At 36.6% G+C, this 27,020-nt stretch overlaps 1 protein-coding gene across 1 annotated transcript; it reads right to left on the bottom strand.

Moving 5' to 3' along the window:
* Positions 1 to 532: 532 nt before the first annotated feature.
* Positions 533 to 25,319, bottom strand: LOC114053722 (protein IMPACT-like). The gene is made up of 11 exons (XM_027876852.1): positions 25,209 to 25,319; positions 24,511 to 24,639; positions 22,636 to 22,688; positions 21,253 to 21,315; positions 11,950 to 12,035; positions 9,321 to 9,443; positions 8,412 to 8,509; positions 7,273 to 7,346; positions 5,706 to 5,796; positions 4,337 to 4,471; positions 533 to 2,156 (listed from the first exon to the last, which is right to left on the bottom strand). The coding sequence occupies exons 1-11, from the start codon at positions 25,242 to 25,244 to the stop codon at positions 2,082 to 2,084; spliced, it is 963 nt and encodes a 320-aa protein (XP_027732653.1). The 5' UTR covers positions 25,245 to 25,319; the 3' UTR covers positions 533 to 2,081.
* Positions 25,320 to 27,020: the final 1,701 nt, after the last annotated feature.

Raw genomic sequence — 27,020 nt, 5'->3', positions numbered from 1 at the left:
GGGCAACTGATTATGTATTTCTTAGGTAAGCACTATAGATGGACAATTAGCTGAGCCCAGAAGCAAAAAGGAAGAGGAAAGTGGGCTGGACTAAACTTGAGAAAACATAAAGTACTTTCAATGATATCCAGATGCTCCCTGACACACACAAAAAAATCGCTGTTTCAACATCAGTATTTTCCTAGTAATGCTGTATGTTTTTGAATTTAAATTGCAGGTGATTCAAAGGACAAAGTACACAGTTTCTCCCTTGGCTACGGTGTGTTACCAAAAATGACTTGCATGTAGGAAGTTTTATAAAAAACATAATCAAGCACACTCATAACCAGAAAAGGAGGTGGTCATGTAGCAAAAGCAAGGGATAACAGACAGTCCAAATGTTGCACTTGTTGAGTTGTTCAATCATTGCAATCACGCCCAACTCTTCATGACCCCATTTGGGGTTTTCTTGGCAAAAATACTAGAGTGGTTTACCATTTCCTTCTTTAGTTCATTTTACAAATGAGGAACTGAGGTAAATAGGGTTAAGTGACTTGCCCAGGGTCACACAGCTGATAAGTGTCTGAGGTCAGATATGAACTCGGGTCTTCCTGACTCTAGGCCCGGCACTCCATCTACTGAGACACTTAGCTGTCCTGCAATATTGAACTAGCATCCATAAACTATTACAAGATCAAGAGCAAGGTTTCTTAACCCTTTTTGTGTCATGGAACCCTTTGACAGTCTGGTAAAGCCCATAGATCCTTTCTCAAAATAATGTTTTTAAATATATAAAATACTTAGGACTGATTACCAAGGTTTTAACTAGTTATACTTAAATAAAGATGTAATTTTTTTCCCTTTTAAATTTTAGTGGACCCCCAGAAATCTAAGAACCCCTTTTATAGAGGAAGGTGTTCAGTGTATTAGGCTAGGAATTTACTGAATGAAATAAACAATGGTACATGTGAGGAAGTCATGGATGGGTTGCTATTTGCCCCACGGATAGAACACCTATATACTTATGGAATCACAAATCCAACAAAGCAGTGACATTTCCAGTCAAAAAGATTTGCTCTTTTTCTATCCAAGACCTTGTCTAACCTCAATGTATGGAATCTTAGTAAATTATTAACTAAATATTTTATTTTGTATCCAAGCAGAGAAAAGGACAGTACATTGAATGCCACTGATGAAAACTACAGATTACTTATGGGTACCAGATCCATTTCAACCCTACCTAGCCCATTCACTAGGGGCTATCTTCTAGGGTACTCTAAATTTCATAATGAAAACTATAAAGAAAATACTTTTAGATTTTAAAAAGAAATAGAATGCTGCATTTTCATGTCCCATTAGGAAAAAAGGCCTGCTCATAGTGCACTTTTACTGCTTTACATTACTGGTACAAAAACCAAGATGTAGATCTGAAATGTCTTCTATGAATTTCAATACCACAGATTCTCTACCAAGTCTGTTATGACATCTACATAATTCATTTTAAGTTAAACAAATGATCACTTCTAGTATTTTTCTACTGATAGATATTAGCTGAGTTTTCACTAAATGTACACTATTCAGAAATGCACACTCGAACTAAAGTGAGCTTTCTGAACTACAATTAAAAAAAAAAAAAAGGTAGCTCTCCAGGAGCTCATTCAAACTTTCTGTAAAGTATTGTAAAACACAATATTCATTTAACTCAACAAGAATCCAGGTGACAAGACATCAAGTATTTAAACTCTCCAAAGATAGTTTCCGCCACATAAGAAAGGCACTTGACATGTAATTTCAAAAGGACAGGTAATTCACTTGATACTTAGAGCAACTGCTACCTTCCCAAAATTAAAAGCAGTGATGATTAGGTCTGATTAATTCTTCTGAATCATCCTCAAATACATAAGAGTACACAAGTTATTCATTTTTGAGCAATTGGCACAATCAAGAAATAAGTGAAAATCCTGGCTGGCATCCATGTCATGCTTCCTTGAACTCCTGGGTTAAGTAGTCATAAAGTATGTCTTTCAATGATCTTCCCTACAGAAAGTATTTCTGAATGATTAATGATACAATCAGAACAAAAGTATCTAAAAGCTAAATTTTCAAGTATAATGTTCACTCTTCTTCTTGTCTTTTCTTACTCTTTTGCTCTTTCCCAGCTGCTTGGATGATTCCTCCTGAAAAAGGCAAAAATCAACATGGTCTTCTTCAACAAAGAAGATGGATCAAGGGCATAGTAAATACATAATTTTTCAGAATGCTAATGTGCTTAATTTTCTTCTATAATAAAAGGAAAACTCACAGGTAAAATACAAATAAGAAAAAAAAATTAACTGGCTCAAGCATTTTTTCCATGACTAATTGAAATAACCAAATTTCCTCCAGAATACATTGTTTTACAAAAAAACATAATACTGAAGGATCATAGAGGTAATCATGGTTAGGTCAAAACCAAAAAAGTTTTAATGAAAATCAATTATGAAGATGGTAGTGATGGTGACAACAGAGATAAAAATATAAAAACCCCACAAACTCCTCACACCTCCCTTTCAAGTGGAACGTCCATGAAAAGAATTATCACTGATTATCTACCATTGATAATCTTTCACAAGCATCTATAAGATCACATTTTTGTGTTCTTAAAAATATTTAAAATCGAGTTATACTTCCAAGAAGATATTTTCTAGATTCCACAACATTTTCCAAGAATTTTTGTTGATTACCCTAATATGTAACAAGCTTTAGTAGGAATAATAAGGTTTTCAGAGCCATAGGAAAAAATACAGTAGTAATAAGTGATTAGTGAACTTGTTCAATATGTACTAGTTAAACTGTAAAATGGCATAACTCCAACAAAAAAGTCATATTGGTACGTTTAGATTAGTAAGTTATTGCCAGGAGACATGAATTCTACAATAAAGTAGTTCATATTTGTGTACTGTCAGAAGGGTACTGAATACTGTTTTGAGGATAATAGGATAATCTTTAATTGTGGATCTTAGTTGTTCCTACTTTCTCTTCTCTGTTCAGGGAAGAGGGAGGATAGATAATCAGTTAAATGAGTAATTCATTAATATGACAATATGACTATAGCATCATAAGTTCCCCAGCAAACAAGGGGCTTTCTGTGTGGCTGATAGTCAGCCTTGGATTGTAGAAGGGACCAAAAAGCTTGGGCCAGAGAAATGAGGAGACCAATCCAAATTTAGCAGAGGGTGTTCTGGGAACCAAAGATTTTACAATTGTGTGGAAATCACAAGCAAGATTAATCTTCCCAACCTAAAAATGATGATGAAGACAAAGCTAAGCCTAAGCAATTTTAGTCAGAGGTCAGAAAACTTGGACACTGTCTGGTGTGGTGATTAGTAGTTTTCTTTTACTTCCAAAAGTTATTTTTATGTACTTTTAATTATCTTATCCTGCTGAATTATTTCTGAATCCGTACATTCTCTTTTCTCTTGTACATCACCTTAGAAAATGCACTCTAGTGGTTTGGAATGTGTTTTAACAGGAAATAGACAGTCAGGAGGGAATATACTCAGTTGTAATTACAGGAGCAGAAAAAGGTGGTTAAATATAAGGTGCAGCAAATCTCTGAACCCAGGGATTAAGAAGTTTCAAGAGGTTGTATTCCTTGGCCGTGAGGTGGCAGTCAGTGATCAGGAAAGATGTAGCAAGTAGTGAATAATGAAAAGCCCTAGAGGTAGAGCTCTAAAGGAAAGTCTTCTAGACCAATTCCAAGATGGGGAACAGGGATACACCAGAAGTTGGCTGAAATCATCAAGGCTTGACAACCAGGGCTTCATCTTTTATATGTAGCAGTATCCCATTTGCAAGACCAGTGTGACCAAAAGGAAAGTAAGCTTATGAAAACAGAAAGGGATTATTTGTAGGTACACACCTATTTTGGGCAGATATAGTGTTATCACATCCCTCCACACAAAAAGGCAAGTTGCTATAGGAAAAACAAAAAGAGCTTGTTCCAGGAAAAAAGGTAGCTCCAAGTGACATAGTTAAATCCAGATTCTGAAGGTGGAAGGGACTTTAGCTATTACCTGGTCCACTCCCTCACTGACCAATAAGAAAAGTAAAACTCAAAAGGGTGGTGAATTGCTCAAGGTCACTCTTCTAGTTAATGGTAAAAGTGTAACACAGTAAGCTTCACTCTAAGCAAAGGCACATTCCACTATACCACACCACTTTTGATTCTACACTTAAAGAATTTGTGACCACAAAGGGCCTGAGAACCACACAAAATAAAATACATGGCTTAAAGGTTTCAATTCTCTGACTGTGCTTTTTTCAAACCTCACAGGACATGATAAGATATCTTTAGATACTATCAATAACAACTTACCGGTGAATTTGTATAGTTCTCTTCCACTAGTATGTTTCTGGCACAGTTGTTGATGTGTTTAAAGCGATCTGGTCCAAGTAAAATACCGCCATACCAGCGTGATACCACCACCAAAACATTCCGTACGTTTAAAATCTGTATTTTTAAAAACATATAATTATTTGTTATTAGGATGGATCTGTGATTTCATCAGTGCAGGGCACTCCTCAGTGTAGAAACTACCTTTAACAATGCAAACTGAAAAGTGTCCTTCAATCTATAGTTTTAAGAGAGTTCACTAAAGCCCCTGACCTAGTAAATGACTTGCCTAGGGTCATACTGCTAGCATATGTCCACAATGCACTTCAAATTCATTCTTCTTGACTTTGAAGTTCCAGCTCTCTATCCACTACAGCAGACTGCCTCTCAATTATTTATACATTTACATACATAAATACATGCTTTAAAGAAAAAAAAAACTGTTCATATAAAATACAGCATGACAGTATTTAGAAGTTAACTTTTGCAGGCATAACATTGGGAGTGGAGAGATGATCAGATTAGCAATCAAAGAGACCTGTAGTCAGGATACAGAATTATGCAATTTTTGAGCTAGAAGGGGTATTAAATTTGAGCTAGAAAGAGAGCATCTGGCCAACCTCCTCATTTTACAGATAATGAAAATGAGGCCCAGAAAGGTTAATTCAATTCAGTTCAAATAAAAAAAACAAAACACTTATGAAATTTATTAAATTCAAAAATTTTGTTCTATAAAACTATTTAAAAGGAAAAAGGACAGATTATCAGTCTTAAAAGGACAAAGGACAGCTACATCAAAAATGCTTTTAAAATCCTGAGTGTTCATCTTTCTTCACAGAATATTCAGAAAACATATTAATATTCATTTTTTCTCTGCCAAATTTTTATGAAACATAAAAACTTTGATTTTTCCCAAGCTGAGCATAAGACACATTTTCAAATTGTTATAAAATGCCAAGTTTTTCAGTTCACTCAAGGTTCTGAACAGAGTTCTATAACTTTTTCATTGAAACTGAGGAAACGAAAAACTTTAGATTTTAAAAAGAGGAAGCAGCAGTAGAGTTGGTAAATTGCACACAGAGCATCAGTTCCAGCTGCATGAACGGATTTCAAAGCAATTCTGAGAATAAGTTTTAGTTTTCTGTCCCTATTAGAGCGGTAATGTATTCTTCCTCTTTTTATCAAGTTATAGGGAACAAAAATATAACTCAATCTATGTAAAAAAAAAAAACTTCACTCAAAGGTTAGACTAGAGATGGAGTAGACTGATTTGCTTTTATCTCAATACATCTTTTCTAGTACTGAGAATACTGAAAGTACAGCGCTCAGAAAGGTTTTCTCTTATTTCTACCTGCATAAGGTGAAGGAGACGTCCACCTGCTGCTGTTTCCCCATCATCTTCACAGTCCTGCAAGAAAGTCTGCCTATCTTCACAATATATTCTGCAAACATATATACTACTGTTAAACTCTAGAGCCCCCAAATATCATTTTCAACAAGATTAAATAATTACTGCAATACTGGCTAATGTTTCCAAGGTTTCCAAATTAGTTTGTAAATAATTTTACCTGGAGCCCTAAATTGGATTACTCACTTCGCACTGTTTCTTATTAGTAATCTATTTAGCATATTTTTAGGGATAATCCCTCTGCTAAAGTATAACTATGATGCCTTATTGTAGCATGGAGAAATCCTTAGATTTTCAAGGTTATGCCCATGGAATACAAGCTGTCAGGTCCTGCTAAGATGTTAAGGTTTTAAGTACAAGCTCATTCAAGGTCCATAACCAATTTAAGATCCAATTCAGAGAGGATCATCAGCTAAAAGCTGGTTTCCAGGTGGCAAGCTTTCTTGGACAGACAACTCCTGAAGACTATCTGCTAAAGCCTCAAGGAGCTGTGATATGCAAACACAGAAAGGATACCCACAATGATGAAAAAGCAGGATAAGGTAGATACTAAAAGGTACCTCCTTTAGGCTAATGAAGCTACTGTTACCTTCAAAAACATAAGATACCACTCCTGATCTTTCCTGCTTCTCATAACCACATGTAACTTTAGAAAAGTCTACTGAGAACACAGCTGATTAGAAGCAACAAATTAAAAGGAAAGAATTGGGTATACTGACAGCAGCAAGAAGTGATAGCTGACAGTTCTACAATCAATCTACAAAAAAAGACACTAAAACTCAAAAAGCATACAGTGTCAGTCTAACACTGCCATATGAAACTAGTTCTTGAAGTAGCATGGCACAGTGGAGAGAGTGCTGGACATGCAGGAGACTTGAGTTCAAACCTTGCTAGCTTACTAGCTACATGACTACAGGCAGGACGCTTGAACTCTGTGCACTTCGGGAAAATCTCAAAGACTACAAAAGTACTGATATGGTGGCAGTTCCAACACAGATGAAATCACAGGTTTCCAATAAACCAATATTTATAGCTCATAATCATAATGAAGATATTAAATCATCAAATAGAGGTTAAATGGTATTTGGTAAGTTCTACTTAAGGAGTCAAGGAAGTATGCAATATATTTAGAAAGATTTCCAACAAAAATTATGTAAAACAAATCCCGGTTTTTCATACAACTTTCAAATCTGAGGTTGTTAAGCAAACCAGAGAGATGAGAGTAAACCTTCAACAATATGGTAAACAACTCTTCCAACCGCCTCATTCCTTAAAGGTTATAGACAGATAAGATTTTACTGTCCTAGTCTGTTCATTTGGATTTTGATGATTGAAATTCTGGTTTGTTTGCAATTTCATTTACTTCATACACAGATGATTCTGTTTCAGATCTGTGGTAGTTTGCCTGGCTTTCAAAAACAAAAAACAAAAAACAAAACAAAAAAGAAATGCCCTTAATGATCTACCCCCTTTCACCAATTATATGTGTTATGTTCTGGTTATGACTCACCTGTAAGCATAGATATTGTGGGTGGCATTGGCTATTTTCTTATTTTCATATAATTTGGCAAGAACCATTTTTACCTTGAAAATAAAAATGATTATTTTTTACCTCATACAAGAATAATTGTAAATGCTATATAAACAAACGAGGAAACAAGTTCATCTTAAAGTATTTTACTGTAGTCTGTCATGCTAATAAAAGTATTCAATGTTTAGAGGTAGTCTTTCATCATTTTGACATTATTTTTCTACTAACTCAGATACTTTACTTGAGATTTCAACCAGGCAGGATCTCACAGGACTTTAGATTAAAATATTCTCTATTCTGTTTTTATTGGGTATGGAAAGAAGGTTAGTACTATTGTCTGGAATGGAGAAGTTGAGGTTGGTATCTTCGATTCCATCTCTGAAGTCAAATCAAATGAAATCAACATATTTATTGGACACCTACAAGCGGAAAACACGACACAGTACAAATTTTACTCATAATAATAATATTATTACTATGGCTAGTATTTATATAGTACTTTACACAACAACCGTGGGAGGTAGGTATTATTATTATTATCATTCCCCACTTTACAGATGAAACTAAGGCAGACAGGTTAAATGAGTCGCCCAAGGTTACCCAAGCTAATAAGTGTCTGTGGCCAGTTTTTAATTCAGGTCTTCCTGGACAGGGCACTGAACCCTATTATACTAAGGCTTGAAGAGACTGTAATTTGCCTAAGTAGAAGCAATAGCTCGAGATGAAAATACAGAATGCTTTGAAACAATAAACTCTACAGAGTACTATGTTATATGGCTTTTTAACAATGCACATAAAGTGTTTTCCAAATTAGAAGACATTTAAGAGCAAGGTTTAGATAAGGAGCCAAAGACAAGCAAATCTAAATGATTAAGGTATCTTTGACAAGTGCATAAATACATAAATATATGTGTGTATATGTGTGTGTGTGTGTGTGTGTGTATATGGATATATAGCATGAGTCAAAAATAATCTTAAGGTAGGAAAAATGGATTAAAAATGTGCCATCTAATAGGAAAGCTATTAAATAAAAAGTAAAAATAAAGATTAGAGTTAAATTTCATTCTAATTACTTTGGCATAAAAAAGGAAATATCAATTTTAATACTGTATCCTTACCTGCTTAAGGCAAACTACAGGAGCTAAATGTGCTTGAAAAGTGCTTCTCCGGTCAGTGATTGGAACTCCATGCTTGATTGGTGGTACTTCTTCTACATCTATATGGTGAAAACATGGCTGGCTTTATTTTCTTCAATAAGTACTTAGTTTCAACTTCTAAGAAATACTACAGGGCTGGGGGGACCTTAATTAACACTAAATTCCACCTCACTTTCCAAACTCTTTCCTCTTTCTTCGAGTCCCCATACAACATCTATTCTCCACATTGACCACAGACTAACTGTTGTCTACTTCACTGAGAATGAGACCATATAAAAATTCATTTAAACTTGTCTATTCGTTAGTAGTTCTACTAATTTTTCCCAAATTATTCCTATCTAAATTTTCAAATAAAAGCTAAAAAAGACTTATTATGGAAACTATAGATTTTCAAACAAATTTTAAAATATAACTTTGGAAACTGATGCAAATAACAGTAAACCACTATTAAGACAGTTGTTTAATTGAAATAAGAATTTAAGACAAAAAATTAATGAGACGGCAAAAATATTACATTGTAATGAATTAATGTAAAACCAGCCTGCCAAGTTAAGAATAATAAAGTTCCTAAAAATGCTTAGCTCTGAGATTCTCAAATTTCTGGAGTTTTGATACTATCCTGCTACAATTTTTTTTACTTCATAACCCTTCTCACTCCTTCAAAGTGCTAGTGAGCTTCCGTTTCCTAATCTGTAAAATGGGAACAACAACAGTACCTACTTTGTAGAATTGTCGTAAAGTTCAAATGAAATAATGTATATTAAGTATTTTACAAAACAATAAATCACTATATAAATGTCAGTTATGATGATGGGGATAATGATGCAATGGATCTACTTTCCAAAAAACTTAATATTCATGCCAATATACCTGACTGGCTTTCAGTGATAACAAAATCCAGGGCTTCAATTCTATTTTTTGATTGACAATCAAAAAGATAATCATCTTCACAGTCAACATCTTCCTCTTCAGTTTTCTTGTTTATGTCTGGGCCTAGGTGGATACATACAAGACATTAAAATTCTTAGTTTCCAATGATTAGTCAGTAAATGTGCATAACAGGCTTAGCTGAAACTAACTCAAGTGTGTGGCCTACACATGAAAATCAACAAGAGCTATCCAGGCTCTTCTTCTCATAAATTATTCCTCTTATTCTACAAAGTAATTTCTGTATTTTCCAACAAAATCTCCAAAACAAGCTCATTACAGAAAATAATTTTTTTTTCCAAATGAAATCCAAATAAATTTTAAAATATCATTATGGAAACATGGACAGATAAGAGTAAACCTTTACTTAAAGAACTGCTAATGAAGTAGAATTTAGGTAAAAGCCTTATGGAACTGTAAAAATATTTTAAGACAGCTAAGTTAAGATTAAGGCAATTCCCAAAGGATGCTAGATCAGTGGTTCTCAACCTTTCTTCAATTTTTAGATTTTACTGTTGTGTTTTTATTTTACAACCATTTCCCACTGCTAACAAAAAGTGTGATATAGCACAATCCTAACAATTAAATTTAAATTAATTTTTTTTACTTTGAGAACTTTGAATCACTTGCTAGGATAACTAGAAATGTTTTATAACATTACAGGGGGAAATTTTGAAAGAGTATGAAAAAGTCAAAAGTAATATTCATATCAATAGGACAGCCTTAAGTTAATCATACATTTTTCTTAAAAGTACTAAAAATATGTGCACCTATAGCTATGATGTGAATACTTATTATTAGCACTAATGGCTGAAATACTTAGAATAATTACCTCATCTTTTTTTTTCCTTTTCGTAGCACATAACCATCATGCTAAGGCTGGCTCTGTTACTGATTTTCTGTGGAATTTATATTTGAACTGTTACTTACATAATTACTCATTGCAACCCTCAACCCAACTAAAAATAATTCTACCAGTTGCTACAAGGTTATAAATTTCATTACAAAATCATATTAAAGAATTTTCCAGTTTATATGAGCTTATTTCGGTCAGCAGAAAAAAGACTGGAAAAGTGGTTCTAGTTAAGGCATTAGAAATTGACAATGTTAACACATATTAAAGATTCAAATACAGTATTCCATAAAATATATATCTGTAATGTCAATTATATTACTTGAAATTAGTCACTATAGTTTTCCAAAGTTCTTTTTCTAGAAATAGGAAACTGATTTGAGCTGACACAAGATCACACATCTAGAGATGGAAGGGATCTCAAACACCATCTAGTCTAACCCCCTCTTATACTGATGAGGAAACTGCATTTAAATGATTTGCCTAAAGTCATACAGGCAGTTTGTGGCAAAGGTGGGATTTAAACCCAGGGCCTCTGACTCCATGGCCACTGTGTTCTTTTCACTGTAGCATGATGAGTTTAGTATTTCCAAAAGCATGGTCCTTGGAGTTCTATAGTTCCTAGAGAGCTAAATAGGGCTTTTCTTAAAATAAAACAAACAAAAAATAATGGTAGTTTTATGAGATTCCAATAAGTAGAGTGGGATGACTACTTTATGGAAGCTTTGTTCCTGATCAAGAGCAAGCTATAAAGAAAGCTGACCAATGTGAAGAGAATGATAGAGTGAGGTGAGAAGAAAAGATAAGCACTGAGAATAACATTATTTATATAGTACTTTCAGGTCTATAAGCATTGGCAATAATAACATTTCTATAATGCTTTCAGTTTACAAAATGTTTGACATACATCATCTTATTTAAGCCTTCCAACAACCCTGTGAGGTAGAAACCATGTGATTTGCCCAGTGTCACAAAGCAAATCAGTACCTAAGGCAGGATGTGAACTCAGATCTTCCTGACTTCAAGTGCAGGGCTTCATGATTACTATTCTGCTGCTTATCAGATGCAACAACAATGGCAAGGCTATAGTAAGGTGGGGGCCAGGGGATTCCAAGGATCCCACCCTGCCTTGCCCTGAGATCTTAGACTCTGACAACCTTTCCCTCCCACTCTTCCCCTTTCAATAATTACTATCTTTTTTGCTTCCATCAATATTTTTCAACCCCCAAGTTTTCCAAACCCAAATTATTTTAAGCAACACTGCTAGAGTCTTCTGTTCTTTCACACAATACCTAAGTCCAAAAAATCACATTCAAGTATTTTGACGGAACTGAGGAAAATCTAACAGGCTCAAATTACCAATCAACAATGATAAGGTACATAAAACAAACCTTAAAATGCTACACAAATGTCAGTTTTTGTTGTTTTTATTAGTAGTCAAAAGATACGCAATTTATAGCATGTTCTGTAAAGTGCCTATCAAATTGATGAAATATGAAACTGTATACGGCTAGAAATAATCATAGGAACACGTGTGTGTGTGTGTGTGTGTGTAAGTAGCATAGGAAATGGCATAAGCAGATAAGTTTCCCAATAGAAACTTCTCTCCTAATTCTTAAGTTGTAATTCAGACAGTCATCCTTCTGTGTTTGGAGGCCTATGTGAATTTTTAGTCACTATTACATTAAAAACAAACTGAAGTCAAATTTTAAATCCTACCTGATTCTGATAGCTGAGATTTTTCTATTAGAATTTCTCGAATTTTCTCCACCCACAAATAAAGAATACTTTCACCAATGTTCTGTCTGAAAAAAAAATCCAAAACAAAAAAGTAAGCCAATTATTTCAAAATACTTCCTTCTCATATTCAAGAAAATTATTTGAGCACATCTAATCCTAACAGTCTGTAGGTGTTTTACAATCTATAGTAACAAGACTTCCATACAATGGCTTATGTGGGTATTATGTAATCTTTGCTTCAGAAATAAACATGTAAAGTGTATTATTTTAGAATTCTGACATTTAGATGTTATAGCCCTTTTACAAAGTAGACAAAGAGATGGAGTTAAGTGAAGAGATCTGAGTTTAGGACTTGATTATTCACAAATGTGAAGAACTATGCTTAACTGCTGAGTAATTAATTACTACCATCTACTTATCAGAAGTTTTAGAGTATCACTATTAAATTAAAATTACTGCAGATTTTTCAACCTTTTTGACAGACTTTCAACATCTTTCAAAGAGGCAATTAGATAGAGCACTGGGACTGAAGTCAGGAAGGCTTGAGTTCAAATCCAACCTCAGACATGTACTAGCTGTGGGACCTTGGGCAAGTCATTGAGCTCAGTTTCCTCAACTGTAAAATGAGGAAAATAATAGCACCTACTTCCCTGTGTTATGAGAATTAAATGAGATGACAGCTGTAAAGCACCTGACACATAGTAGGTACTTAATAAATGCTAGCTATAATTATTATTATCATAAATGTAATAATGTATCTTTTCTTTCTTTGGAAAACTAGATGCATGCTTTAGCATATTGATTTATGAATTAGTTTTTATGTGCCTGGAAAAAATGGAAAGAGGGGTTGGAGACTTTACAAATAGAAAATATATTACCAGCACTTGACTCCTGCCCTGATTAAAAGTGAGAAGAAAGGGAAAAAAAATCCACAGAGGCAGAGATGTGTTCATTTATTTATTTTGCCACTTCAGGGGCACTAGGGCTTGGGGATCCTGGGCAATAATGGTGCCATTCCTTAAAATGTTTTGGTAACACCTCTTTTGGAACTGTCTTCAGTAGTCAGTAAGTCAGACAAAAAACATTATATAATCACACCTCATAAGCAGTAATACAAATGATAATCAGTCTATGGTGTCAGTCAATAACCATTTATTACCGTATACACCAGCACAGGAGATACAAAGAAAGGCAAAGCCAATACCTGCACTCAAGGATCTTTACAACCTAAGGAGCAAGGGGATCTTGGCAGTAGTGGTGAGGCTGGGGAGGGGAGAGGTATAAAAAGATAGGTAGAGGATGAGGGGGTAAAGGGAGTAGTGAAGGACTAAATGCTTAATAGAGGATTTTACATTTGATTCTGGAGGTGGTGATCAGGCATCACTGGAATTTACTGAATAGGAATTGACACAGTCAGACCTGTGATTTAGGGAGATCACTGTCACAGGATGGAAACAACAAAGGAGAAAAATGATGTGTTGCTCATTATGTATGTTTACATTATTACTTACATTATCTTCAACAGTTTTTCCATCAATACCATCATAATCACAAATGGAAAAATGTGAGACACTTTAAATTTAAACAGTATTTTTATAATTTTCTTCCCATTATTAATATGAAGAAATAAAATTTGGTTTGAGATTTAATTATGGCAACTCTGTAATTAAGTACTTTTTTTGTACCACTAAATATCTTTAAAATGTAAAAAAATAGAATGCCAAATAATATTTATCTGATGATGGTAAGAATTTAGGCAATTTAGAGTCCCGAAATTTAAGATGCAATCCATCTTATCAAATTCTTTATGGGGATTCAAAAAAAAGTTCTTTTTAAATAAATTGTTTTTACATGATAAACTGCATTATACTTATAAATTAATTTATGTTCTTTTATCTTCACTAGCTGTGATTCCTTTGCATAAAGCTCCCACTGCTGGTATTTCTCAGTCAAGGAATATAAAAGAGGCTTTTGGCAATTCTTCTTGTAAAGATTTAACAACTATAAATATTATTAATATCACCTAAATGATATTCACATCTCATTTTTGAAATTTTATGATACTCTGTGAGGTGCTCCTTGTGGAAGTTTTCAAGAAAAGACGGTATGACCATTTGTCAGGCATGTTATATGGAGAGTTCTTGTTCAAGTACAGGTTAGCCTAGATAGTTCTGAGATCTCTTTAGGTCCTATGTTACTTTTAATATAAATAAAATATGTTATGAAATTTGTTATGTACAATCAAATTAAATTATAGACTATATAACATATTTTAATTTATTTTCCCATCCATATTATTTTTTTTCAGAGGCACTCGTCATTTTCATTGGGACTAAAAATTCATCTGTTTCTTTTACAATTTTTTAGGAAAATTACAATAACATGGTTCTCTTTGTTTTGTGAGAACCTATTTAAAAGACCTTATTTGTAACTGCTATCAAATAACCAGCAGGGGGAGTTCAACTGCTTTTCAAGATTGTTACTAAAAGGTTGAACAAGACTGGATTCCATTCTTAAAGAAAATAAATAATTTACAAATCACCTTACGTGCTACCAGAAGTGAGCAAGCCAAGACTTTACACCTGATGAGAAGTTTTATTACAGAGAAAAAGAAAAGTAAATGAAACAGAATTTATTCAAAGAATGAAGTCTGTCTGAAATGAAGAATGATGTGCTTTAACAAGTTCTGTGAATATTTCCTGGGTGGTAGCTCTTTGACCAAATACAAGTTTATAGGCACAACAAAAAGATAATGGGTTGAGTTAACTGTAACAGTATTTTTATATTTAAGGAATCAAAGAAAGATATAAAAATGGACACAAAGGAATATGGTCAAAGTAAATTAAACAGAATTTTTCTGGTATTTCAACAACTGATGTAATGGACCATTCTTAGTCTAACTTGGCTCCTCAATTTTTAATCTTCATTTTACATTAAACAATTTCAGAATCAAACTACAGGTGGTTTTGTGCACAATTCCCAACATACTGCTTTTATTTTCAAGACACTATAAACTTCTTTGCATTAGTTAAAAACATTTGCATGCAACATAATAAATGAAAAGGGAAAAAAGTGAATTCTAGTAAAAAACTGAATGCTGTAGATTCTACTTTTCCTTCTTTTACACTAGGACATCAATCAATAAATATTTATTAGGCCCCTACTATGTTTCAGGCACTCCATCAACACATCACAAAAAATAAGCCTGTGGGGGGGTGGGAGGAGCCAACATGGCGTAGTAAAAGCAGTGACTTGCTTGAGCTCTCCCCCAAAGTCCTCCAAATACCTGTAAAAAATGCCTCTAAACAAATTCTACAGCAGTAGAACCCACAAAAAGACGAGTGAAACAAATCTCCAGCCCAAGACAACCTGGATGGTTGATTGGAAAGGTCTATTGTGCCAGACTGGGAGAGGAGCACAGTTCAGCGTGGGTGCACAGGCAAATACCAGGCCTCAGCGAACTTGGGACAGGCCTCAGAGGACTGAATCACCGTGGTGGTTTCCAGACTTCTCAACCCACAAAGGCCAAAGACAACTTAGAAGGTCAGTAGGAAAGGTGTATCAGACCTCGGTGAGAGAGAAGCTTGGGTCAGTCTTGGGTCAGTCCCAGGGTGGCTGCTTCTGGAGCTCTCAGCCCACGGACAAAGGGGGCATCGAGTGGCTGATCAGAGGGGGACTGCAGAGATCTCTTTGCTCGTAATGAAGCAGGAATCTCTTACTTGGATCTGGGTCACAGTTTTGGGTAGCGGTCCTGGGGCGAGGAGGAGCACTGGCATGGCGGAGCTTGTAGTGGTTGGCAGTGGAAAGGTAATCTTCCTCACAGTTTCAGGGCAGAAAAGAGTGCTTGTGGTCACTCACAGACCAGAGCACAGACCAGGAAAGGAGTAAACACCTTGCCCTTAATCATACCACCTTGGAAGAAATTAAATTTTACAGGTCCCTAGAAGTATCTCTGAAAACAGCTGCATAAAACCCCTGAAGCTTAGGACAGTACATTCTCCACACTGGAAGGAAATCCCTACCTTAACAAAGAGCTTAAAACTGAAGTAATTTGCTGGGAACATGAGCAAACTGAGCAAAAAAAAATCAGACCACAGAATCTTTCTTTGGTGACAAAGAAGATCAAAACATACAACCAGAAAAGACAACAAAGGAGGGCAGCTAGGTGGTGAAGTAGATAGAGCTCCAGCCTTGGAGTCAGGAGGACCTGAGTTCAAATCTGACCTCTGACACTTGATAATTACTAGCTGTGTGACCCTGGGCAAGTCACTTAACCCCAAGTGCCTCACCAAAAAAAAAAAAAAAAAGAAAAGAGAGTGATGCAAGAAAATCATGAAAAACAAGTCAACAGCTTGCTAAAGGAGACCTAAAAAAAATACTGAAGAAAATAACATATTAAAAAATAACCTAACCCAAATGGCAAAAGAGCTCCAAAAAGCCAATGAGGAAAATAATGCCTTAAAAAACAGAATTGGCCAAATGGAAAAGGAAGTCCAAAAGCTCACTGAAGAAAATTATCAAGGAAAATTGCCCTTGAATATCAATTCAAGAACCAGAGGGTAAAACAGAAATTGAAAGAATCTACCAATCACCTCCTGAAAGAGATCCCCAAAGGAAAACCCATAGGAATACTATAGCCAAATTCCAGAGTTCCCAGGTCAAGCAGAAAATATTGCAAGCAGCCAGAAAGAAACAATCCAAGTATTGCAGAAACACAATCAGGATAACACAAGATTTAGCAGCTTCTACATTAAGGGACTGGAGGGTTTGGAATATAATATTCTGGAGGTCAAAGGAGATAAAATTACAGCCAAGAATCACCTACCCAGCAAAACTGAGTATAATCCTTCAGGGGAAAAAATGGACATTATGTGAAATAGAAGACTTTCAAGAGGACTCTCTTGATGAAAACACCAGAGCTGAATAGAAAATCTGACTTTCAAATACAAGACTCAAGAGCAACATGAAGAGGTAAACAGGAAAGAGAAATCATAACGGACATAAGTTAAACTGTTTACATTCCTACATGGAAAAATGACATTTGTAACTCATGAGACCTTTGTCAATATTAGGGTAGTCGGAGGGAAAAAATTAGATAGTTAGATAGACAGATAGATAGATAGATAGACAGACAGACAGACAGACAGATGGCACAGGGTGAGTTGAAGATGAAGGGGTGATATCTAAAAAATAAAATTAAGGGGTGAGAGAGGATTATACTGGGAGAAGAAGAAACAGAAAATTATCTCACATAAAACAAACAAGAAAAGGCTTTTACAGTGGAGGGGAAGTGGGGGAAGGTGAGAAGGAATGAGTGAATCTTATTCTCATTGAATTTGGCTTAAGGAGGGAATAACATACACACTCAATTGAGTACGGTAATCTATCTTACCCTATAGGAAAATAGAGGGAAAGGAGATAAGAGAGCAGAGAGGTGATAGAACAGGGCAAATTGGGGGAGGAGGTAATCAGAAGCAAACACTTCTGAGGAGGGACAGACTCAAAAGAGAGAATAGAATAAATGGGGGTGGGATAGGGTGAAGGGAAATATAGTTAGTTTTTCACAACATGACTACTATGGAAGTGTTCTGCATGACTACACATCTATAACCTGTATCGAGTTGCTTTCCTTCTCAATGAGGGTGGGTGGGGAGGGAGGAAGGGAGAAAATTTGGAACCCAAAGTTTTGAAAACAAATGTTAAAAATTGTTTTCACATGCAACTGGGAGATAAGATACACAGGCAATGGGGTATAGAAATCTATTCTGCCCTACAGGAAAACAGAAGGGGAAGAGGATAAGAAAAGGGGGGAGAGATGGAAGGGAGGGCAGATTAGAGGAAGGGGTATTCAGAATGCATACCATCTTGGGGTGAGGGGAGATATGAGATGGGGAGAAAATATGGAACTCAAAATCTTGTGGAAGTGAATGTTGAAAATTAAAAATAAATAAATTAATAAGAATAAGCCTAGGAATCTCACACCCTACAAATTAGCAAAGATGACCAAAAACAGCAACAATCAATATTGGAAGGTTGTGGAATGATAGGCACAGTGACATACTGCGGTGGAACTATGAAATGGCATAATCATTTAGGAAAACAATTAGGAATTACGCAAATAAAATAACTAAAATGTTCATACCCTTTAAACCAGAAACTCCATTACTGGGCTTATATCTCAAGGAAGTCATTGATAAGAATAAAGTCCCCACATATACACCAATTATTTAGAGCAGCACTGGGATAGTAAAAAGATGCCTGTCAACTGGGGAATGGCTAAACAAATTATGGTAAAGGAATGTAACTGGAATATCGCTGTGCTGTAAGATATGATGAATGTGTTGAATACAGAGAATCATGGAAAGACGTACATGAACTGACGCAGAGTGAAGTAAGCAGAGCCAAAAAAAACAACATGCCCAGTGACTATAATAATGTAAATGGAAAAAACGACCATACACCAAAAAGTCAAGAGTGAATGTAACAAAATTATGAAGCTCAAGTATGATTCAAATGAAGAGATATGAGAGGACACTTCCAATTCACTACTTCACAGAGACAGGTTACACATTGCACATGTTTTTGGACTTTTTCAATGTGCTAATCAGTTGTGTTGATTTTTTTTTCCTCTTTAAAAAACACTATTTTTTATGTGAGCTTGCTCTCTGAGACAGAGTAAAGGAGAAATAGTAGGAATAACTATAAGAAACAAGACATCCATAAAATCATTTTCTAAAAAGCATGGGTTATTTGCAGCTTATTCACCTGCCTAAAAAATGATTTAGATATATAAAAGGGATTAGCTACATAAGGAGGGAAAGTATGAGGTTACTCACAGCAGAGTATTCTTTGATATTAGGAATCATGAAATAATGAAATATTCAAGTTGGCAACAAAGAATGGTTCCCAGGCAGTCAGACCTCCAGGCTTATTATCCAGTGTTCCATGAGAGTTCCTCCAACTCTTCTCAGCAGAGGAGGCAGCTTCAAGCCTCTCTGTGACCTTCCAGATGCCAAGCCACTAAGAGCCAATAACAAACTGCCCCTCTGTGGGTGGGGGCTGGGCTATTATGGCACACCTACTGAAACTCAGCACATATTTGGGGGAAACATTTGTTCAGTAATCCCTTCTTCTTGGCATTAAATTTTCTCTAATTAAGCATTCTAAGAAACTCTTAGAATGATCCACACTGAAAAAATATGTATCTATCCTGATTACAACTATACCTGTACCCAAGTGATGCTCAAGCTTGGCTGAGAGACAAGTCACTGAAGCCTCCATCAGACCCAAGCTGGACACCCTCCCAAAAGACTGGCCTCCCAGACACCGTCAGGCTCTACCTTATTCAAAAGGCTCTATACAGGACATGTGAGACTGAAGGAGATCAAGGTAGCTATAAATCAGCCATTTGCTAAGAGGATATCACAAACACTACCCTCCAAGTACCCTTACTCAAATTAACCTTTATTGGTAATCAAAGGGGAAAGAGGAAAGAAATAAGCATTTACACAGCGCCTACTACATTACAGGTACTGAGCTACACACTTTTCACAAACGTGGGCATGTTTGTACACAGTAGAGAAAGTGACAAAATGGAGTACATTTCTGGACCTGATTTTGAAGAACTGACTGCTGAATCAGAAATGGTAGGAAAAGTAAGGCCAAGTCACTGCTCCATCTTAGAAGGCAAGAGAAGGAAGGATAAAAGCTGGGCTGTCTAACAAACATGTTAGATCTTAGGAGAGCAGGTTTTCATTAAAAGTTTAGGAAAAAAAGAAGAGCTAAGATCTCATTGCTAAAAACTCTACAAGAGAAAACAGTGCAAAAAGCATAAAAAGCTTTCAACAAAAAAATTCTAAAATTGAAAATAAAAACAATCACAATGATGAAGAAAAGGAAGCTATCAAAAGAGACCAAAGTGATATACATTGATCAATTCAGATTTTTTAAAGATGTGTAAAACAATGAAAGCAGAGGCAGATAGTTGAGGATGAATACAAAAAAAATTAGCATTCTTCTTTAAGAATGTTGTCAGAGGCACCAAAATCAGAATGAGCTAAGGCTGTACATAAATCCTAAGGACAATGAAAACAGCTTATTAAGACCTCTGTTTGTAGTAGATGGAACAAGGATAGCACACAACAGAAAAATGACTCTGTCAAGGAAAACTGTCTTTCGAATAGGTGGTATTGGTTTCTAGGAAATATCTAAAGATTTCATAAAATACCACCCCACTCAAAAAACTCTTTAAACAAACAGGGATTAAGGGTTGCTATCACACAGGACTTTTGTATGACACCCAAGGAAATTCTTCTTGTTGTTTAAAAGATTTCATTGAAGTTTGGATCACAGCTCTGAAACTTAGAAATCACTTCTACTTCCTCATGCATACAATGAGAAAGTTATATTCCACGGTCTCTATGGTCTCTCCCAACTCTAACATTCTATGTTGTACTCTTTATGGGGCTTTTTATTTTTTTTTTTTTTACAGAAGCTGCTGAGTTCTCCAGCTTTTTCCTGATATCACCAAGACTGGTAACCCAGGGTGGATCTAATAACTATATACCATACTTAAGTACAAATACCTGAATGAGTGTCGGTAGATGCATATTTGTTTGTATGGATATGAAGATTAATGAAGCCCCATGATTAACAAAGTCAAACGATCTTTTAAAATTGAAATTCCGTCCTTGAGACTCTATCCTGGTCTTCTCTCTTTGCCAGTTTATAAATAGTGCCATATTCTGAAGCGTTGCTAATTTGTTATCAACAGTACTAGAAGAACAATAGAACTTTAATCTGATGGCCCAATATAAAAGTATTAAAAGGAAAATTATTTTTCATTTTATCACACAAACATTTATTAAGTACCTATTATTTTCAAGGCACTAAGCCTAAATATTCTTATATATTTATTACATACGCATTACTTATAAACTATTCTTACATGCTTCAGTGAAATCCATAAAAATATCAAAATGAAAGAAAATAAAACTTCACTGATGTTCACTACCCATAGCATGTTCTTATAGATATTAGGTATTTAATTATCATACTCTGACAACCAGATAGTATTGCAAAATAAGACTTTTTTTCCACTGTCTTTCAAGTTTTTATCAGAGATTAAGCCTATATTTATCATTCTTACTGGGAAGGTAGTTTTACAACAGTTTTTAAAATTACTTTTACATACCACAGTTCTTAAAAGAATGCACTATAAATAACAAATATTAATAGAGGATTCTTAAAACAAACCAAAAAAAAAAATGATGCCTTGCTTACATATATATTTCCTCAAGGCTGTTTGCTAATTCCACACGATCTCGTCCTGTAAGCCATGGAGCACTGTAATTAAATAAATATAATGAGAAGCACATCACTGAATTACTTTGTGTTCAGATTTTTTTTAGGGAACAAAGATCAATTTAATCAAAGGCTTTTCATTTTACTTTCCAGATGCATTTATCTTATATAACAGATATCTTTACATGGTACCTATGGCAGTATCTCAAAATCACAGAATGGGATCAGCACTGGAAGGGACCTTGGCGGCTATCTAGTCCAACTCATACCTGACCAAGAATTCCTTCTACACCAGCCTCTGCCTAAAAAGCTCCATGGAAGCTGTTTCCTTTGATAAGGCTGAAGCCTGTCTTTAATCTCATTTTTACTCTGTGACCTCTGGAATTAAGCAAAAAAACTCTCGTTCTTCTTCCACATCACAACTTTTCACATAGCTGAAGACAACAATCACGTTCCCTCAAATCGTCTTTTTCAGGTTCAATGTACCCAACTCCTTCCTCCCACATACAGCACTGTCTCCAATCTTTTCAACATCCCGTTCATCCCCCTTTAGACATGTTCCAGTTTGTCAACATTCATCTTAAAACACGGAGTCCAGAAGTGAACACAGTGCTCCATGTGTGGTCAGACCACTGCAGAGTACAGTAGGACAAGGGTCTCCTTTCTAGATATTCAGTGGAGATTAGACCAGAATTATCTTTCTTGGCTGCCATTCTCAATATGTTCCAGGCTTCCAAAATAACTCAAATTTTAGATTACTATTTTTCTTCCAAGGGGAAATGAAGATTTAATTCAAAGTTGTTTTACTTGCCACCTCAAAACTGCCACCTTGGGGGCAGCTAGGTGGTGCAGTGGATAGAGCACCAGCCCTGGAGGCAGGAGGAACTGAGTTCAAATCTGGTCTCAGACCAGACACTTGACACTTACTAGCTGTGTGATCCTGGGAAAGTCACTTAACCCCCAATTGCCTCACATACCAAAAACAAACAAACAAACCAAAAAAAACCTGCTACCTCAAGTTAAACCTAATCTTTTTGTTAAAGTAAAGCCAAACTCCTTTCAAAGCCAATCAACACTAATTTAGGGTTGGTTAAAGAAAGTTATTTTTCATTTCCAAGGATAATAAAATTATTTTGCATGTTTAATCTCTGTGTTTGTATTATATTTTTTGGACTGTGCTTTTATCTCATTCAATTTTTCTAACTCAATATTTTACAAGTTGATAAAGTTTACATAATTTTATCATCTATTGCTAAATAATATCTTCAATACAAACCCCTGTAAAACATATGCATGAAAACAATCTTTTAAAAAAGCAATTTAAGTATAATTTCAGAAAATGAAAATAGAAGCCTTGCTTACTTCAGTTGGTAAATAGGTGGAGCTGTATCTGGATATTCAGAAGGCAGAATCACCTGTAAGGCAATTTAAGTGTTTATTTTTATTAAGATCAAGGCTCAAAAAATTACATGAAAATATATGCACTAGTCAAATTCCTTAATTACTAACTCTGGGAAATAAATTCATCCCTTTTTTAGACATTAACCAATGAACTTGATCTTTATCATTACATCTCTGAGCATAATGGGCAGCAGACAGAGATCTGAGCCTAGAGTAAGGAAGACATGAATTCAAGTCCAGTCTCAGATATTTACTAGCTGTGTGATGATTCTGTAGAAGTCACTTAATCTCTTAGCCTCATTTTCCACAACTGTAAAATGGAAGGATCAGGACAGCACCTACCTCACAAGGTTGTTGTGAGTATCAAATGAGATACAAATATGTGAAGTGCTTAGCACAGTGCCTGGAACACAATAGATACTTAATACATGCTTGCTCCTTTCCCTTCCCCTCTGAATAGAATTTTATTTGAGTAGTCAATTTAATAAACATCTATTAAAGGCAACTATGTGCAAGGTACTATTCTCCATCCCACAACTACAAAAAGGACTGTCTTAGTCCGTGACCTCAAAGAGTTTACAATTTCTATTGATATGTTGCCGTTTCTTTAAGAAGATGTGAGAAGGGGTCAATTACTTTCCTGAAAGAAGCAATGACATCTGAAAATAATATGATGAAAAGCATAACATTCAAGAGATCTCTTGAATCTGTCCCTTTCTGTCCATTTACACGGCCAACCTTGCTCATGACCAAATCATCTTTTGTCTGGACTATTGCAAGTCTCCTAGCTGAACCCCCAGATCCTGGTCTCTCCTCTGTATGAACCTGGCCTTCACACATCTGCTAAAACCATCTTATCAAAAGCACAAGTCTGACCATGTCAGTCTGTTGTTTGTAGGATAAAACACAAAACCACACTCTTCAGTCTGTCACCGAGAGCTCTTCACAGCCTGACTCCAGGTGTGCCATACTTGACTCTCCTCCATCTAAATTGATCTGTTTGCTATTCTTCCAATTCAGCACTTTATCTACTGACTGCAGGCTTTTGCCCAAGCAGTAACTCATCCCCAGAGTGCACTCCTAATTCACCACTACCCCTCAGCTCCCTGGCTTCCCTCAAGCCTGTTCTATTCATGATCTCTGTAATATCTTCATTTTCTCCCTCATTCTCAAATTACCAGTATCAATCTGTTTACATCCTGCAACCTACTCAGCACAATGTGACCTCCTTGACAGCAAGGGCTGTTTTTTTGTTTTATCTTCCTAATACTCAGCATGTTGCCTAGCTCATAGGTGTCACTTAATAAATATCAGCTGGATTTAATTTAAAGGATAATTGAAGAACCTAGCTTAATGCCAAGGGTATAAAGAGAAGTAGGGCTGATTAACATTTGACAGAACTTTTCCTAAGATACTACATATGTACTATATGTACTATACATTTGTGTAAATATTTATACATGTATAATTATAAGATAAAAATCACCAAATAAAAAAACAAATTTTGATAAATACATGCTTGAAAATAAGCAAAGTATTTAATAAGCAAAATAGCATTCTAAGAGATTTTCAAGTTTCCTTTCAAATCAATAATGGGTTCAATACAAAAGCAAATGCTGTTAAATCATCCAACTTCTCTCATTTTATTAGAGTATACTGTTTAAACCATTAGGTAACATAACATTCAAGAACAAAATGAAATCTGACTATTCACATGCAATCAAGAATTGACAAAAAAAATTTAGCATGCAAGAGAAATTATTTTTAAAAAGCATAAAAAACTGGAAAGACATAACAAAGAAAGCACAGCAACTTAGCAAGAAAAGGGAAAAATACCTGTAAGCAGAGTGTCCATTTGGGTTTTTCTAAATTATCACTAATCTTAATACAAAATATTCTCGTAGCTTCATCAATAACACACCACTCATCTCCATATATAGATGAAAGTGCTTCAATTTCATCTATCTGAAACAAGTTAAAAACCAAAACAGGTTTTAGACAAAAATTTGTCAAAAAAAAAGCAAAACAAAACACGGCTTAATTGCATTCAGAACCTGTGCTTTAGGATTATTTCCAGCCCTAAAATCCCATTAAAAATAGTGCCATTTTAGGGTGGGCTCCTTGAAAGGGTTCTCTCCATGACAGGTGTCATATACCTGTCACCTTTGATACAGATTCTGGCATAGCAACTCTAGGGTTCGACAACCCTCATTTTCATTGGTTTCAGCCAGCGTGCATTAGCATGCATCATAAATTTCGAAGATGCACAGGGACGCGCAGGCACGCGAGGGTGTGGATGCATTTCACGTCCGTTTTACGGAAGCGCTAAAAGAGCCTGAGCCGCGAAGGAGCTTAGGCCCAACTCGTTCCTGGCCAGGCGGGGAGAAGCCCTGGCCCCGGGGCCGGGATCCGCACACCTCCGGCAGCAGGGACCGGGCGGGGCTCGGGCTGCGGCCTGAGGTATCATCCTGCCGCCAAACGAGCGGAGCCGCCGGTCCCTTCCGCCTCTCGGACCCTCCCGGGCCTGGCCTCACCTGCCGCTGGCTACTGTCGGACTCCGCCGCAGCCATGGACCGTCGCTCGCCCGCTTCCCCGCCGGCTCCCAGACAAGAAGGAGACCGAACAGACCCAAGCAAGCGTCGCCAGGAAACCCGGAACTACTAACCCGGGGGGCGGCTGCTTCCGGATCAGGGACCACCGAGGCGGAGAGATCAGGGCCGCGCCCGGGGCTGCGGCAGTCGTACCTGCGCGCCTCTGCTTGCGCTTTACGTCTCTTGCCTCCCAGATCTGGTCATGGAGAGAACGCTGGGCCTGGAGTCATGAGTTCAACTGTTGGCCCAGACACGTAGCACCTGTGGGGGCCCTGAGCAAGTCACTTAACCTCTGCCTGCCTCTTTTTCCTCCATAATAAAATAGGAACAATAGTAATCGGTAGCATTGCTATAGGTCTTTAAGGGTTGCAGAAGCGCTTTACAGATATCCCATTTGATCCTCATAACAACCCTCAGAGGTTACAAATGAGGAAACTGAGGTGGATAGAGGTTCGAGGCCACTCACTATTAATTATCTGAGGCAGGATTTGAACCCAGGTTTTCCAGACTCCCAGTCCCCCAGGCCTATAATATAATATAGTGGGACCTTTTTCCTGTTGTGAGAGATGAAAGAGTTAAGTTTCCACATAAGAAGATAAGAAATCTGCCAGACAGGATAACTTCTCCGTGGGAGGCGAGGGGGAGGGGGGTGATAACACAATTCTAGGCACATAATGTATGTTAGGGGTGGGCCACATAAGGAAGATTGTAACCCAGAAGGATCAGGACCAATCCTGATCCAGAAGGGAGGAGTTAGGCAATTACTAACCATAAAGCTTGCACTGGTGTCTTTTACCGGGTGCATTTTCTCTCCTCCCAGGGAAGTGCGCCCGCTTCTCCCGAGAATCAAAATGGCGCACTTCAACCTTTTTAATAAAAAGTCTTTGAGACCCCAGTCTTCGGAACTGAGGCTGGGGTCGTCTTTATAACACTAGGGTCGTTGGGTTCAAATGAGAGACCAGGCTTCTTTGCCAACCTTAAAGCACGTTCTTTATGGATGCTGAAGTGGCTCTTTGCCCCAACGGGCCCCTTTCTGGTATTTTACCTAGCTAAGGATAAGTTTATGAGAAAAGCAGAAGACAGTCCTTGCTCTTGAGGAGCTCGGTCTAATGGAGACCACATGCCAACAGCTGCATACTAATAAAATATATACAGGATAAATTGGGGATAGTTTCAGAAGGGAGAAACTTAGTTTGAGGAGAACTGAGAAAGGTTTCTTGCAGAAAGTGAGATTTTAGCTGAGACTTGAAGGAAGCCAGGAGACAGAGAAGAGGAGAGCGAGTTCTAGGCGTGGAGAACAGCTAGCAAAAACACAGTCTGGAGAGAGAGTGTTTGGTTCAAGGAAGAGCAGAGAGGCCAAGTGGCATTGCATCTTAGGGTATCTGAAAATTTAAGAAAACTAGAAAGGGTTCAGGACCTGGGTTCTGGTCCTGCCTCAGATGCTTACTACTATATGAGGCTGGGCAAGTTATTTAACCTCCCCAGGACTAGGTTTCTGGCTATACAATGACCATATTAGATTAAATGGTCTTTGAGGTAACTTCCTGCCTTAGCTCTGATGGGATTGATGGGGTGCTTGGGTGCCTGTGCTTGGACCCCAATTTCTCCCTGGCCTCAGAAGCACAATGCCTGGCAGTTTTTCCCCAGCCCAAGGACACTGTGCCTAGCAGTTACTCATGATTGGGCCTCAGCAATACACTTATCTCTCTCCCTGGTGACACAAAGCTGGGAGAGAGAGTGCTGGGCTGCTCCCAG

This window comes from Vombatus ursinus, unplaced genomic scaffold (assembly GCF_900497805.2).
Source record: "Vombatus ursinus unplaced genomic scaffold, bare-nosed wombat genome assembly UNPS02014812.1, whole genome shotgun sequence".
Classification (NCBI taxonomy): domain Eukaryota; kingdom Metazoa; phylum Chordata; class Mammalia; order Diprotodontia; family Vombatidae; genus Vombatus; species Vombatus ursinus.
This window is presented reverse-complemented; position numbering and strand designations above follow the sequence as displayed.